This window comes from Acomys russatus, chromosome 25, assembly GCF_903995435.1.
Source record: "Acomys russatus chromosome 25, mAcoRus1.1, whole genome shotgun sequence".
Taxonomy (NCBI): domain Eukaryota; kingdom Metazoa; phylum Chordata; class Mammalia; order Rodentia; family Muridae; genus Acomys; species Acomys russatus.
This window is the reverse complement of record NC_067161.1, coordinates 32,638,014-32,654,662: the sequence shown is the minus strand read 5'-3', so window position 1 is coordinate 32,654,662 and position 16,649 is coordinate 32,638,014. Positions and strand designations below refer to the sequence as shown.

General features: G+C 48.2%; 1 protein-coding gene across 1 annotated transcript in view; it reads right to left on the bottom strand.

Moving 5' to 3' along the window:
- The window catches only part of Col23a1 (collagen type XXIII alpha 1 chain), a 287,380-nt gene that overhangs the window by 13,775 nt on the left and 256,956 nt on the right, over positions 1-16,649 (bottom strand). Inside the window, exons 9-15 of the mRNA XM_051167672.1 lie at positions 12,034-12,150; positions 10,924-10,959; positions 9,604-9,630; positions 7,233-7,259; positions 5,227-5,280; positions 3,335-3,397; positions 2,695-2,739 (exon numbers count right to left, since the gene is read on the bottom strand). Of these exons, the coding sequence (XP_051023629.1) occupies positions 2,695-2,739; positions 3,335-3,397; positions 5,227-5,280; positions 7,233-7,259; positions 9,604-9,630; positions 10,924-10,959; positions 12,034-12,150 (369 nt within the window). The remainder of the gene's footprint in view (positions 1-2,694; positions 2,740-3,334; positions 3,398-5,226; positions 5,281-7,232; positions 7,260-9,603; positions 9,631-10,923; positions 10,960-12,033; positions 12,151-16,649) is intronic.

Genomic DNA, 16,649 nt, shown 5'->3' with positions numbered 1-16,649 from the left:
CACCATAGCATGCTGTTCATTAAGGGCCAGCTCCTATCATGCACAGCCCACATGAGGGAAGTGTCAGGGAGCCTAGGGCCAACTGAAGAGCAGGCTCTTGTCTGAGGGCTTGCCTACGGTTTACCTCCCTGTGGATATTCAAATCCAATGAGGCCCAGTTCTCAGGGAAAGTGGAAATCTCCCCCCCCCCCTTTTTTTTCTTTTTGAGACACAGGTCTTACTGTGCAGCCCTGTCTGTTTTAGAGCCTGCTATATAAAATGAACTGGCCTTCAACTCAGAGATCCACCTGCCCCTGCCTCCCAAGTGCTGCGATTAAAGGCATGTGCCTCCACCTCTTGAGTCTTTTAAGTGAGTCCAAGTAAAACAACCCCCAACAGCCCTGATTCCCTGTCCTGACAGACACTGTGGTGACCAAGTGAGGCTGGCTCCACCTTATTTACTGAGTCAGGGTCTTTCAATTAAACCCAGAGTTCGAGGATATGGCTAGTCTTGTTAGCCAGCTTAATCTGGGGGGGGGGGCGGTCTCTGTATCCACCCTCCATGGAATTGTGTGTTGACAGTCACACCTGCCCACTTGGTTGTCACACTCAGTTGGTAAGTGCTTTTTTTTTTTTTTTTTTTTTTTTCCTCTCCAGAGACAGTGTTTCTCTGTGTATCCTTGGCTGTCCTGGACTCACTTTGTAGACCAGGCTAGCCTCCAACTCACAGAGATCTGCCTGCCTCTGCCTCCCTGAGTGCTGGGATTACAGGGGTGCACTACCACACCTGGCTGGTAAGTGCTATAACTGAGTCATTTCCTCAGCTCCCTGAGGACAGGAGGGATGTGATGGCTTGGGAAAACATAGCCAAGGATGGGATGTGACAGTCAACATGAAGACATGTCCAGATGAGGCAGGGCAGCCATCTAGGGAATGCAAGGCACATGAAAATGGAGAGAGCTCCTTTCTCTTTCTCTTTCTTTTTTTGAGTTTTTTTGAGACAGGTTTTCTCTCTGTAGTCCTGGCTGTCCTGGACTCAGTTTGTAAACAGAGATCTGACTGCCTCTGCCTCCCTAGCTCTAGGATTAAAGGTGTGTGCCACCATGCTTGGCTGAGGCCCTTATTATTCCTTGCTTCCATTCTGATCTCTCGCTGGCTGACACTTGGACATTTTCACTGTTATGAATCACATCATCTGCAAAGGGACTGTACTCCTTTTTGAGAAACATCACAGATTAGATTGCTAAAAATGGCGAATGAATTATGCCTCAAGTCCAACTCCTGTGGCATATGCATACGGGTCCTTTCATCAAAAAAAAAAAAAAATTTTATTTACTACATAGACAGTATTCTGCCTGCATGCACACCTGCAGGCCAGAAGAGGGCACCAGACCTCACTATAGATGGCTGTGAGCCACCATGTGGTTACTGGGGATTGAACTCCTGACCTTTGGAAGAAGAGACAGTGCTCTTAACCTCTGAGCCATCTCTCCAGCCCCCTCATCAATGTTTTTAATCTCTCCTACTCCCTTCACCAGCTGCAAGCCTTCAGTGTACAAAAAGATAAGGTCTCTTCAAGGACAGAATTTTGTGGATAAGGAAACAAAACATTCCAGCACATGCTTTCCCTGATATCTAAGCTTTAAGTAGCTTTACAATCTCAGATCATATATATATGCAGATGAATCACTTAGTCGCTCCTCTCTTAATGCCTCGACTTGACTTTCTTCAAGTATGTCTTTGTGCTTCATACATAACCTCACTCTCTTGGTTTTGCTCTTTGGGCTGGAGAGATGGCTCAGTGGTTAAGAGTGCATCCTGCTTTTGCAGAAGACCTGAGTTCAGTTCTCAGGATCCAGACAAGGCAGCTCGCGACCATTTGTAACTCCAGCTCCAGGGAATCTTCAGGCCTCTGCAGGCACTGCACTCACATGCAATATATCCTCACACAGAGAGATATATAAATAATTTAAATATAACACCTGTGGTGGATGTCAAGGAGCAGGATGTACCTGAGTAGAGTCCCTCAGGCTCTGAGGGGGGCTCCCTAGGGTTGACTGTTGGCAGCATTGAATTACATTTCCAGGTGTTAGTGACACATATGGGTTTGTTACAAAAGATCTGGGGCTAGCGACTGGAGAGATGGCTCAGCAGTTAGAGCACTGTGTGAGTTCAACTCCCAGCAACCACATGGTGGTTCACAATCATTTGTAATGTGATCTGATGCCCTCTTCTGGCATGCAGATGTACCTGCAGACAGGACATTCATATATAGAAAATAAATAGATAAATCTTTAAAAAATATAAAGAAAGAAAGAAAAAAGAAAAGCAAGGTCACCCTAAAGCAGGCAAAGCCGTGCCTAATGATTAAACCGAAGGCCAATGTTTTAAACTATAAAGAAGATTCTAGAAGAACATAAAGTTACCTGTGAAGGGAGAAAGCTCTTAACAAGTTGGGATTATTCCCTTTATACATCCATATTTTAATTTTCACTCTAGGCATGTGTTATGAAAATTTTTATAATCACAAGAAGAAGAAGAAGAAGAAGAAGAAGAAGAAGAAGAAGAAGAAGAAGAAGAAGAAGAAGAAGAAACAACAAGATGCCCAGGGCTTGCTGTTTTCCACTGCTCTAGGACCCCTGTTGGACACAAAGGGCTTCTGAAGTCACTGGGACTCTGGAGCCCACCCATCTGGCCGGAAGGGGTGATGCTTACCCGGGGCCCGGTGGCTCCATCTGCGCCTGGGTGGCCTGACTCCCCCTGTGGAGACATGTGGATACCTGCTGGTGTGTAGGCTTCTTATGCCCCGCCCCCTCTTCCCCCCACAAGTCCAGGGTCCATGGGCTGGGGCCTCACGGCCTATGTATAAGAACATCCTTCTACACTCAGTAACAATGGGAATTCTGAGACCCAGGTGCTGGAAACTATATGATAACTTAGCCCAGAGTTGGACCCAGATTAGGCCCTGTCACTGGCTCTGATCCATAGCCACCCTCCCTTAGACCACCCTGCTTGTAAGTCAAAGGGCCCAGGCTCTCCCGGGACTCTTTCTTTTTACTTTTTTTTTTTTTTTTTTTTTTTTTAGTTTTTCGAGGCAAGGTTTCTCTGTGTAGCCTTGACTGTCCTGGGCTCGTTTTATAGACCAGGCTGGCCTTGAACTCACAGTGATCCACCCGCCTCTGCCTCCCAAGGGTTGGGATTAAAGGCGTGCGCCACCACCGCCCAGCTCGGGGACTCTTTCTTTAAAAGTACAAATTAAGAGGTAAAATTACATATAACCCCCACCCCAACCCTGGTGACTGGGTGACAGTGTCAATGGGGCCATTAGGTCCCGGGAGGAGCATAGTGGTATCACCTTCAGTCCAGGGGGGCCGTCCACTCCACTCTCTCCTCGGGGCCCCACATCCCCCGGCTCACCCTGAAATGGAGAAATTATCCATGAAAGCAGGCAGAGGTGCTAGCTTGGGGCTGCTGGGCTTTATGCTCAGGTTCCATGTGGCCGTCCCCTGGGTCAGAGGGTATAGCTCAAGGGTCTCTCTAGCCCGGGGGTGGGGATTTAAGACCCCCTTCTGGTCTGGGTCTTGGCACAAATCTGGGGTAGCTTAGGAGACCTTGTGTATGAATGTGTGTACAGGTGCCATGCATGTGTGAAATCAGGAGAAACTCTGAGTGTCACTCCTTAAGCGTCATCCATGGTTCCTTTGTTTCTGTTTTTGTTTTTGAGGCAGGGCCTGGAACTTGCTACACAGGCAGACCTGGAAGCCAGCCAGCCCCAGGTCCGCCTCCTCAGTGTTGAGGGGCCACCATGCTTAGCTTCTTAAAAAAAGAAACAAATGTATTTATTTATTGTTTTTTCAAGACACAGCTTCTCTGTGTAGCCTGGCCTTCCTGGAGCTCATTCTCTAGACCAGGCTGGTCTCGAATTCACAGAGATCCGCCTGCCTCTGCCTCCTGAGTGCTGGGATTAAAGGCGTGTGCTATCATTGCCCTTAAATTAAGTAATCTTTAAACATTTATTATTATTATTATTATTATTATTTTTATTTTATTTTATTTTTTTTTTTTTTTTGGTTTTTCGAGACAGGGTTTCTCTGTGTAGCCTTGGCCATCCTGGACTCACTTTGTAGACCAGGCTGGCCTCGAACTCACAGCGATCCACCTGCCTCTGCCTCCCGAGTGCTGGGATTAAAGGCGTGCGCCACCACGCCCAGCTCTCATTTATTATTTTTTTAATGTGCCTTGGTGTTTTGTCTGCATGTATGTCTGTGTGAGGATATCAGATCTAGGAGTTACAGACAGTTGTGAGCTGCCATGTAGGTGCTGGGAGAGCAGTCAGTGCTCTTAGCCTCTGAGCCATCTCTCCAGCCATAATAATAATATTATTATTATTATTCATTTTTTTGTTTTTTTTAAAAATAGGGTTTCTCTGTGTAGCCTTGGCTGTCCTGAACTCACTTCATAGGCCAGGCTGGCCTCGAACTTGCAGTGATCTGCCTGCCTCTGCCTAGCCCCCGCCCCAGCCCAAGCGCTGGGATTATAGGTGTATGCCACTGTGCCTGGCATACATTTTTAGACAGGGTCTCATTATGTAGCTCTGGCTGTCCTGGGACTCATTTTGGAGCCCAAGCCGTCTTGGAACTCACAAAGATCTATCTGCCTCTGCCTTTGGAATGCTGGAATTAAATGCATGCACCACCACACCCAGTCTTCCCTTTAAAAATGTGGGTTCTGGGGATCAAACTCATGTCCTTATGATTGCAAGGCTGGCATTTTACTCTTGGGGTTTTTTGAGTCAAAGTCTCACTCTGTAGCCTGGGCTGGCCTTGAACTCAGAACCTCCTGCCTCAGCCTTTGAGTACTGAGACTATGGGTGTGTATCACCATGCTTGGTCCAAGAAACATTTGGAGGATGGCTGGGCTAGGACTTGGTAGCTGTGGCAAAGGGTTTGGGGCGGGGACAAGGTGTGCAGATAGCATCCTTTTCCAGCTTAGCACCAGGCAGGGGATGGAGGGCCTAAGGTGAGGACCCAGGTGACTTAGGGTGAGAGGACACAGATGGCCTGGATGAGATAGCACGCTGCTGCCAAGGTGTCTGGGGACCACGGCTTCCTCCCTCTGGCCTGCCCTGGGAACCGGCCCAGAGCCTCATGATGTGCAAAGGTCAGGATAGCAGCATCTCTAAGTAGATGACAACTTTGGAGGGTGGAGGGTGGGAGACTTTGAGGAGGAGGGTGTAGACTTACTTACCTTGGGCCCTGGGGGTCCAGGGAGTCCTGGCTGGCTGGGCATCCCATCGTCCCCCTGAGGAGATAACAGCTGAGGCTGAAGGCATCCCATGTGGATATGGTGGCCACACTTTTGAGTGGTCCAGCCAGCCCCTCCCTGCTCTGGACCCACTGCACACACTAGTGGCAGGTATCTCCCATACTTAGCCCTCCAAGGCAGGGTCTGAGTCAGATCCACCTTAGTCTCTACAAACAGCCTAGAGGCAGCTTCATCAGGTTTCTACAGACACAGGAGGTGTACAAGTGAATGGGAGCAAATCCACTCATCCGACAAACAGCTCATGAGCATCTCTTGGGGACCAGAGCACACACAGTCCCTGCTCCAAGGAGTAAGAGGATGCCATGGGACACACAGAAATAAAGAGAAGGCACTGTGCCTGGAAGTGCTCAAATGCTGGGAAGAGGCTGTTGGGAAGGCACACAGGAAAGGACTTGGTGACAGCCTTTCTGGAGCATGGAGAAAGCTTGCTGAGGTGTGGAGAGGGAAGAAGTAGCCAGCTTGGCACAAAGCAGACAACATTTGTCAGTGCTTGGCTCTCAAATTTATGTTCAGCAATCCAGAAGGCTGACTAAGCAGACTCCAGCCCAAACCCAAAGTCTCAGCTGGGTCTAGGGTGAACCTAGAGTTTTCTTTCATTGTCTCTCCCTTCCCCTCCCCTCCCCTCCCCTCCCGTCCCCTCCCCTCCTCTCCCCTCCCCACCCCTCCCGTGCCCTCCCCTCCCCTCCCCACCACTTCCTTTTCTTTTCCTCATCTTCTCCTATAGTGGAAGTTTTGGAGTCTTTAAAAACTCAGTTATGTTATGTAAAAGATGTTTTTGTTTTAATCCCAGGTGTAGGATATGGGGCTGCTTTAGATTGTCCATAGCAACAGGCTATTTTCCTTGTGCAGGCTCTGAGAGGGGCAGGATCTGTACTAGCTGCAGATAGTTTAGTTCTGAGGACTCTGGAGAGGGAATAAATGCCAGAGCCCAGAGAGAGAGAGAGAGAGAGAGGAGAAGTGGAGGAGAGAGCGAGAGAGAGGAGAGAGGAGAGAGGAGAGAGAGCGCGAGAGAGGAGAGAGGGAGAGAGAGAGGAGAGAGAGAGAGGAGAGGAGGAGAGAGAGATGGAGAGAGAGAGGAGAGAGGAGAGGAGAGAGGAGGAGGAGGGAGAGAGAGAGAGAGAGAGAGAGAGAGAGAGAGAGAGAGAGAGAGAGAGAGAGAGAGAGAGATATGTGCATGCTCTGAGAAAGATGAAGGCAGCTACTTCCTCCCCCTGCTGCTCCTGGTTGCTGTTGATGAGAAGGAGTTGGAGATACACAAGGGTCCCAGTGACCTTAACCTGCAGGAAGCAGCTGAAGAGAACTGCACACCCTCTCCCCACTAACCTTTTTTCTCTCCTACCTGGTGTTGGGGTATTGGAAGGGATTGGGGGTAGCAGGGAGAAACTCCCCCAAAATAAAATAGATTAAACAGTATGCCTACACTCTCCACTTCCTTTCTTGCCTCTTTCTCTGCCTCCTCTTTCTTTTGAGATAGAGTCTCATGTAGCTCAGGCTGGCCTCGAGCTCACTGTGTAGCCAAGGATAACCCTCCTGCCTCCAGCTTCTAAGTGCTAGGATTACATGTGTGTACCCAGTTTATTCTGTGCTGCGGGTCAGACCTAGGGCTTTGTGCTAGGCAGGCATTCTGCCACCTAAGCTGTTTCCCCGACTATCAGAATTTGCATTTCTGACAAGTCCCCAGGTGATGGTGATAGTGCTGGTCCTGGGGCCACACTTGAAGAACCACGACCAAGCTCTGACGAGAACACGGGTAGGATGAAGGGAAAGCACGAGCGAGTGAACAAATCCGGCTTCACTGAGACACAGGCCAGGGCCTCACCACAGTGAGAACTTGGGTGTGAGGAAAAGAAGGATACTTTCCTTGTGCTGTCCTGTCCCATCCTTGTCCCCAGCCCCTGCCCTTCTCTCCAGCCACAGGGTCCTCTCACCTTTCTTCCAGGAGTGCCAGGTTCTCCCTGAAGACAAAACAAAACGAGGGTGTAAGGGAGCACCCTGGGAGTGTGGCCTGCACACCAGACCTCTGTCCCTTCTGGTGCAAGTGGCATCAAGAACCTATGGCCTGGGCTGGGCATGGTGGAGCACGCCTTTAATCCCAGCACTCGGGAGGCAGAGGCAGGTGGATCACTGTGAGCTTGGGGTCAGCCTGGTCTACAAAGTGAGTCCAGGACAGCCAAGGCTACATAGAGAAACCCTGTCTCGGAAACAAACAAACAAATAAACAAACCCATGGCCTGCCTTGTCCAGGACCTCTTGGGTCCTTAAACATAAGCATGTGCGGAGTCAGTTCTTCTTCTGAGCATGGGGAAGGCAAGTGTCTTTAAGGTGAGTGTTGGAGTCTAACATGCCTGCAAAGTGAGGGCCTTTACTCAGCCTCAATCCAGGGACCTTGGATCCTGCACAGAGAACTCAGGTCTCCTTCCCACTCCAGGTGCTGGCCAAGCCCCAAGAGGGGACCTTGGCATGGGGAGGGACTTCAGAGACTAATGCGGCCAAAGACATCTGACAAAAAAAATCTGTAAGGCTTCCCTCAGCCACAGCTGAGAACCAATCAAGAGGCCCTACGATGGGTGGATAGAACATAAATGGGCATTAGACAGTGGAATTCTAGCTAGGACACAGAGCAGAGGGCAAGGCACGGAAAGGTCAGGAATCTTCCCAGTGCCAATCTGAAAACACACTGAACCCTGGAGGGAAGGTTTTGTCCAGACTGCATTGTGGAGAAGAAGCTATGAAGACAGCGTCAGGATCAGTGACCACCAGGAGGAAATATGGGTGAAGAGGGGACCTCTGTGTGTGTGTGTGTGTGTGTGTGTGTGTGTGTGTGTGTGTGTGTGTGTGTGTGTACACATGTGCATGTGTGTGGTATAGTACACATACATGTCCTTGCATGTGCAGGATACCAGATGTTTTACTCTATTGTTTTCTGCTTTTCTTTGCCTTGAGACAATGTATCTCGAAGGTTGTTTCATCTAGGCTGCTCAGAAAGGTTTTGGCATCAGCCTGTCTCTGCCTCCCAGTGCTAGGGTTACAGAGCCATGACTGGCTTTTTACTTGGGTGCCAAGTCCTCATGCCATCTCCCCAGACCCCAGCAAAGGGGACTCTTTGTTTTGTTTTGTTTTATTTTTTGGGACAGGGTTTCTTTGTCTTAACCTTGGCTGTCCTGGACTGCTTTGTAGACCATGCTGGACTCGAATTCACAGCAATCCACCTGCCTCTGCCTCTTGAGTGCTGGGATTAAAGGCATGAGCCACCACACCTGGTACAAAGGGGACTTTTTTTTTTTTTTTTTTAAAGATTTATTTATTCTCATGTATACAGTGCTCTGCCTGCATGTACACCTTCAGGCCAGAAGAGGGCATCAGATCACATTATAGATGGTTGTGAGCCACCACGTGGTTGCTGGGAATTGAACTCAGGACATCTGGAAGAGCAGCCAGTACTCTTAACCTCTGAGCCATCTCTCCAGCCTACAAAGGGGACTTTTAAGACAGTGAAATTATTGGTATGTGTATGTTTCTGGAGGGCACAAGTCATTTTATATTTGTCCTACAACAGCACTAGGCACCTTCCGGTGAACTGTGAACTTTGGGGAACAATGTGTCAATGTAATTTCTTTACTTGTGACACACCTATCACTCTGACAGAGGATGCTGACAAAGGAAGGCTCACATATGAGGGGCAGAGGGGTGTGTGTGTGGGGGGGCTATACATGAAAGCATTGTATCTTTTCCTCAATGCTGCTGAGAACCTAAAACTGCATAGAAATGAAAGGTTTTTAAAAACCAAAAAGCTGGGCAGTGGTGGCACATATCTCTTATGCCAGGTTCTGGGGGGCAGAAGCAGACAGATCTCTGAGTTCAAGGCAACCTGGTCTATAGTGAGTTCCAGGGCAGCCGGGGGCACACAGAGAAACCCTGTCTCAAAAACAAAACAAACAACCCCTGCCCCAAAACAAAACAAAACCCTAAAAGACAAAAAACCTAAACTAAACCAAACCAACCAACCAACCAATGAACCAACCAACCAAAAAAACCCCCAAAGCCAAACCAAAACAAAATACCCCACCCTCCAATAAAACCCCTAAATACCCCAAACAGCCAAGGTGTCCCATGATTCAACCCTCACAGTATAGTGTAAAGTGCCATGTGCCCATTTAACAGGTGACTACTGAGTCCTAGATGCGGCAAGCTGTTGCTCCTTTGAGTTGAGTCTCCTAACCTCATCAGACTCACTGGGGAAAGTTGGGTGAGGAAGATGGGGAGTGAGGCCAAGGAGTAAGAGGGGTACTGAGAGCATACCTTGAGTCCTGGGGGTCCCTTGGGGCCCTAGAAAAAGAGAAGAGAAGGTGTTAGGCAGAGAGTGAAGGCAGGAAGGTTGGAGTTCAAGGTTATCCTTGGCTACATAGTGAATTTGGGGCCAGTCTGGGATACATGAGACCATGTTTAAAAAACAAAAACCTCTAATCTGGGCTGATGAGATGGCTCAACCAGTAAAGGCACTTTCTGCCCAAGCCCATTGACCTTAGTTTAACCCCTGCAACACACACAGTGGGAGAAAACCAATTCTTCCAAGTTGTCCTCTGACTTCTGTAGTGTGTGTGTGTGTGTGTGTGTGTGTGTGTGTGTGTGTTCATATACGTATACATGCACGAACACACACACACATCCTAAAAACTCACCCCCAAACAAAACAAAGGAATACAAAAACGAGACCCAAAACAAAAAGAAAACTCAAACCCAAAACAGCAGAACATTCTCCCCAAAAAACAAAAGAGAAAAAGGAATGAAATTCTGACAGATCTAAAAACTGCAAGGAATCTGTGCTAAAAGTATGTATGTGTGTGTGTGGAAATCATTCTCAAAGTTAGACACAAGGGCTGAGAGATGGCTCAGTGGTTAAGAACACTGGGTCTGTCTTGTCATTTTCCTTTTATCAAGGGTGACACCACATCTCAGAGGAAGAGGCATGTGTAGCTAGAAGCAGGGATGTTCAGCCATGTTCTAGGACAGATCCCTTGTGCCTTGAGTAGTGTCTGTATCAGGGCTCAAAAGGTGACAGGTCAATTGCAGACCCTTGCCCTGGAAGGTGAGGTTCTAGAACTCTGCCCAGGCTCGGGACTTGGCTCATCCACATCCCATTGTGGGTGGGAGGGGGGCAGGATGGGAACATTAGCATGTACACTTACACAATTATGGTGTGAGTGCACGAGGGCGTGAGAGTTTATCTTGTCTCACACACATACACACAGATTCAGAGTCACCATGGAAACACATCTGGCATCTGCAAGGGCATTTCCAGAAAGCTTTAAGTATATAGAGATGACCCACTAATGGTGGGCAACACTGTCCCATGGACTGGGGTCCTGGACTGAACAGACAAAGGTGGTTGAGCACCAGCATTCCTAACTCACCATGTGACCAGCTGCCCTATGCTCCTGCTGCCATACCTTTCCCACCACGAGGGACTGTGAACTCTCAGACTGAGAGCCAAAGTCAATCTTTAAATCACTTTGACTCAGCAGTTTATCATAGTGAGGAGTTCAGTAGCTATTACTGAGGGAAAGAGGCTTCCATCTCTGGGAGCCACATCCCTGCACCCCAAACACTCCAGACACTCACCATCTCGCCATCTTGTCCAGGCTCTCCTTTGGGACCCTAAGGAGGTATGTGAAAACAGCAGTGAGAGACCCAAGGATGTCATCCATATTAACTGAGCTTGAATCTCATGCCAGGACACGGGCAAGGGCTCTAAATAGGTATACATGCTTGTGTGCCCAATTCGCCTTCGTTCAACCCTGAGAAGTGGGTGTTATTGTCCCCACTTCACCGATGAGAAGGTTGAGGCTTTGGGAGTTATGCACCTAATGTGACAATGGATGAGGAATCAACTGAGAGGACCTGCCCCGACGGGAGTCTGGAGGTAGTTGGTAAGGAGTGGGTTCTAGACTAGAGCGAAGGACAGACTGGACTCTCTAGGTTAGGATGAACGAACTAATTCCTGTGGACTGGCCCCATGTGGCCTTGTGGGGTAGGTGGGAAACGACTGAGGCTCCTTAGTACGGAGGGAGAGGGAAAAGGGAGAGAAATAGGGCGTGGTGAAAAAATTACAGATAAAGAGCAAGCCTGTGGGTCTCTGGGTCAGAGTTGGAGTGACGATTTGGACTGGACTTGCAATAAGGTTGGGATCTGTGGGTCTTTTAGGGTTAGACTTGGGTTTGGGGGGTCAGCCTTGGGGTTAGAGTCTGGATAATGGTCAGAGCCTGGGACAGGATTTGAAGTCAAGGTCATGACTAGGGCTAGGAAGCAGGTCTGTGCTAGATTAACGGTTCGTTGTATGAGGGTCTGAGCTAAGGATGGGCTTGGGGCTGGAGTTGGGTCTAGGTTGAGTGTGTGCATTGGGTGATGGCTGGGGTTGGGCCTACTAGGAATGATGCTGGGTTGGAGCCGGTTCTGAGCATCAGGGTTCAGAGTGTGAACTAATATAGGACCAGCTCTCTGGGCATGGTGGCGCACACCTTTAATTCCAGCATTTGGGAGGCAGAGGCAGGCAGATCATTGTGAGTTTGAGACCAGCTTGGTCTATAAAGAGAGTCCAGGAAAGTTCTACACAAAGAAACCTTGTCTCAAACCAAACCAAACCAAACCAAACCAAACCAAACCAAACCAAACCAAAACAACAACAAAATATTGGACCAGTCTTGGAGACCCCAGTTCCATGTTTTCTCTTACCATTGGGCCTTGAGCCCCTCTGGGGCCATCCTTCCCAGTGTCACCAGGAGGGCCCCGGGCCCCAGGTGGTCCAGGGGGCCCAGGTGGGCCTGCAGCTCCATCTTGCCCTTGGGCTCCCTGAAAGACATATGGTTTGACCTGACCCTGAGAGTGAGGGTGAGGGTGAAGGGTTCTAGCTTTCAGAGAGGGGCTTCCTTAGGTGGGTAGCCCCTGTGTCTTTTCCCCCAGCCCTTGAGGCAGGCACAAAGGGTGACAAGTCTTTGGAATCTCACTCTGGCTGCTTCTTGGTAGTGGCAGGAGGGGACCTTGGTGGAAAAGACCCAACAGGACCTTACTGCCACCTTCTCAGCATCTGAAGCCTTGATCTGTTGTCAGGAGAAAAATGACACGAGCTACACATGTGAGCTGAGTGTCTCTTACAGGAATTTCCTGGTTGGTCCTCTCCTGTTGCTTTACAAGTGGCAGCCATGTGTGGGTGGCATTTATTTTATGCTTACACAAACAACCGCATGTGGATATCTGCGTAGCTTCCACGTAACTGCCCAAAATGGAAGCTCTCAAAATATCCTCCTCTAAGCGAGAGGTTGAGCTACATGTCTCATTATGGCTCGCCTCTCAGCCGTAAACACACAAAAACAAGGATCAGGCGAAGCCCAGCACTTGGGAGGCTGAGGTAGGAGGATTGCTGTAAACTTCAGGCCAGCCTGAACTACAAAATGAGTTCCAGGCCAGCCTTGGCTATGAAGTGAGATACTGTCTCAAAAAACAAAAAGAGACCTGAGTGTGGTGGTGTACATAGTAATCCTGGCAAATTACTCAGGGGTTGGAGCCAGGAAGGTCAGGAGTTCAAGTCTTCCTTGGTGACATAGTGCATTTGAGTCCAGTCTAGGATACCTGAGACATGTCTCAAAAAATCAAGACCAGGGCCAGTGAGATGGTTGAACTGGTAAGGGCACTTGCACCACAGGTTGGCCACCTTAGTTCCATCCCTGGGACCCACACATTGGGAGGAGCCAACGCCTCCACACCTGTGCTGTGCTGTGTGTGTGCCCATGTGCACACACACTAGCAATACATGCCAAACAAACAAACAAACAAACAAAACAACAAAACTCCAAAGTGTAAGATCCAAACCAAACCAAAGGAAAACAAAAGCTAAGATAACATCCTTCCGAGAAAAAAAGAAAGGGAGGGAGGGAGGGAGAGAGAGAGAGAGAAAGAGAGAGAGAGAGAGAGAGAGAATAAATTTCTAATACAAGAAAAAACTTGGACGCTGTAGGAAAACTATGCTAAGGTGGAGGGATCCCCCAAAGTTATACACAGGCCCACAGAGACAGATCAGTGGTTAAGAGCACTTACTACTCTTGCAGAGGACCCAGGTTCAGTTCTTGGCCCCCACATCTGGTAACACAAGTGGCCTCTGCAGGCATTGTATACACATGGTACACATCAGCCATGCAGGTCCACACACATACAAAATAAAAATATTAAATAAATCTTAAAAATTATTTGAGAAAGCCAGGCGTGGTGGCACATGCCTTTAATCCCAGCACTTGGGAAGCAGAGGCAGGTGGATTGCTGTGAGTTTGAGGCCAGCTTGGTCTACAAAGCAAATCTAGGACAGCCAAGGCTACACACAGAGAAACCTGTCTCGAAAAAAAAAAAAAAAAAAAAAGAAAAAAGAAAAGAAAAAAAATTGAGAAGTTACACATCATATGATTTCACATACCTGGTGTTATTGAATAGAAAAGTTTAAAAAATTGAAATTAGTGGCTGCCAGAGGCTAGGGAGGAGGGATGTGTGTGTGTGTGTGTGTGTGTGTGTGTGTGTGTGTGTGTGTGTGTGATGCTACTGAGGAAAGGAGAACTTGAGAGCATGAGGGATCTTTGTGGGTGGTTACATGAGTCCATATATGCTAACACTATATAGAAGAAAACATACCTGCACGGTTGCACACACACACACACACACACACACACACACACACGCCCATTCATTTACACATTTGTGCACACTCATACATACACACAATAAAGCACACATACACTCATTCACACATGCTTACACACTCATGCACACACAGTTAAACACACACTCACATATACTCACACATGCACCTTCAAGGCCAGACACTCGTGTACACACAAGCATGTGTAAACATGGGAAATCTGAGTAACGATGGTGGGTTGAATCCCCATCAGTTTCCAAATCGATAGGATGGGCCACAGTGGTGCAGGACATCACCTTAGGCACAACTGGGTGATCTACTACACACGCGAGTGAATTTATATTATCTCAAAACAAAAAGGTAACAACAATAACAGCAACAGCAACAGCAACAGCAGCAACAACACCAACACAGAAGGGCCTCAGTCTTATGTCACACAAAATCCCAACTCTCTACCCGATGTTAGTACCAGGTCAGACCTCAGGCATGCTGAACCCCCCACTTCAGAGTCCACCCCGCCCTGCAAGGAAGGAAGTCCACAGCGTGACTGGCACAGGTGACCAGTCATGGTGCAGTGGCTCCTGACCTTCTGGTAATCAAGAAAGGAAGAATTCTTGTGTGAACCTGGCAAGCACTTCCTGTAGATGGTTTAATGTGGCCTCTGTGAACAGCTGGCCAGAGCCAACGCAATCTGTGCCGCAGATGAAGTGCCTGGGGGCCTGAGGACCTGAGGGCCTGGGGCAGTAATCACTTACTTAGGGCCACTGAACTAAGAAAAGCTGAGCCTACTCCTGTTGCCAGGGCAACTGCGCTTCTTTTGTTTTTTTTTAATGTAGCCGTGGCTGTCTTGGAACTTGCTATGTAGACTAAGCTGGCATGGAACCCACAGAGATCTACCTGCCTCTGCCTCCTGAGTGCTGCGATCAAAGGCGTGCACCATCACACTCACCCAATTTTATTTTTATGTTTTTAAAACAATTTTAAATGTTCATTTCTTTATTGTATGCACATGAGTGGTTCCCCCCTCCACAGCCTCCCCCTGAATGTATGTGTGTGCACTGTGTGGGCCTGGTGCCCGCAGAGGTCAGAAGATAATTAGTTCCCCAAGAACTGGAGTTAAAGATGATTGTGACCAACCTTGTGGGTGCTAAGAATTGAACCTGGGTCCTCTGGAAGAGCAGCTGATGCTCTTAATGGATCAGCCATTTTTCCATCTTCCATTTTTTTAAAAATATTTTTTATTTAATTTAATTTATGTGCCTTGGTGTGAAGGTGTCAGCTCTTGGCTTTACAGACAGTTGTGAGCTGCCATGTGGGTGCTGGGAATTGAACCCGGGTCCATTTGGAAGAGCAGGCAGTGCTCTTAACCGCTGAGCCATCTCTCCAGCCCCCATCTTCCATTTTTAGTTTTATTTTTTCCAGTGTGTGTGTGATATGTTTGCACATACCTGTATGCATGCATGCATGTGGAGGCATGAGGTTGAAGCCAGGAATCATTCTTAATAGCTCTTCATCTTATTCATTGGGTCAGGCTCTCTCAATCAACCCCAGAGCTCAGTAGGCATGGCTAGTGTCTTGCTAGCCAGCTAGTCGTGTGTGTGTGTGTGTGTGTGTGTGTGTGTGTGTGTGTGTGTGTGTGTGTTCCATCTCTGCCCTCTGAAGCTGGATTTACAGGCAGCTGTCACACCCATTGAGCACTTTGTTTCAGTGGGGATTTGAACTTTGGTCCTCGTGCGGGAGCTGCAACTGGTCTTTTTCAGATATTCTTTTCAATCTGTGTCTCCTCCCTGTAACAGGAAAGAGCTCATGCTTGCACTACACTACACACACACATGCCACTCGATTTTCTCAGTAAATGGCTGGCAGCTTTCTTAGCTACCACTCAGATTTCCTCCTCTGTATGGTATGGCCAGGGCTATGATCAAAGACTTATAAGTCTAGACCCCAAGTTAGCATTGTGCTTAGGTCACTCAGTCCCATTAGAGATGAGTGGACGTTGCTGTTTTGTTCAGTACTGAATCCAGGAGGATTCGATTCTCCCTCCTGCTGTTTCTTTGCTCATAGGTCAGACGCCGAGCTTCTGGCTTGGACTCAACTTATCAAGACAGAAAGAGGATTTTAAAAAAAAAGACTATTATTAATTTATCTGGGTTTTTCAAGACAAGGTTTCTTTGTGTAGCCTTGGCTGTCCTGGAACTCACTTTGTAGACCAGGCTGGCCTTGAACTCAGAGCGATCTGCCTGTCTCTGCCTCCCGAGTGCTGGGATTAAAGGCATGAGCCACCACTGCCCACCTAGAAAGAGGATTTTTGACCCCCATATAGGTTTTTGGTTTTGGTTTGCTTGTTTTTTTTTTTTTTTTTTTTTTTTTTTTAAAACAAAGTCTCACTATGTAGCCCTAGCCCTGACTGGTTTGGAGCTTTCTATGTAGACCAGGCTAGCTTTGAACTTACAGAGATCTGCCTGTTTGCCTCTTGGTACTAGAGGTACTGGAGTAAGACACATTGCCACCTTAGTTTCTTCTCCTAACCATCCACCCATCTCTCTCCAAGAGAGGGATGGCTCTAGATGGCTGAGGTCTGGCCCTAAAAACACAGGGTGAGTAGGATTGAGGAGCACAGCAAACTAGCAGGCCAGGTCCCTTCACTCAGGCAGGCTACCTTGAGGAC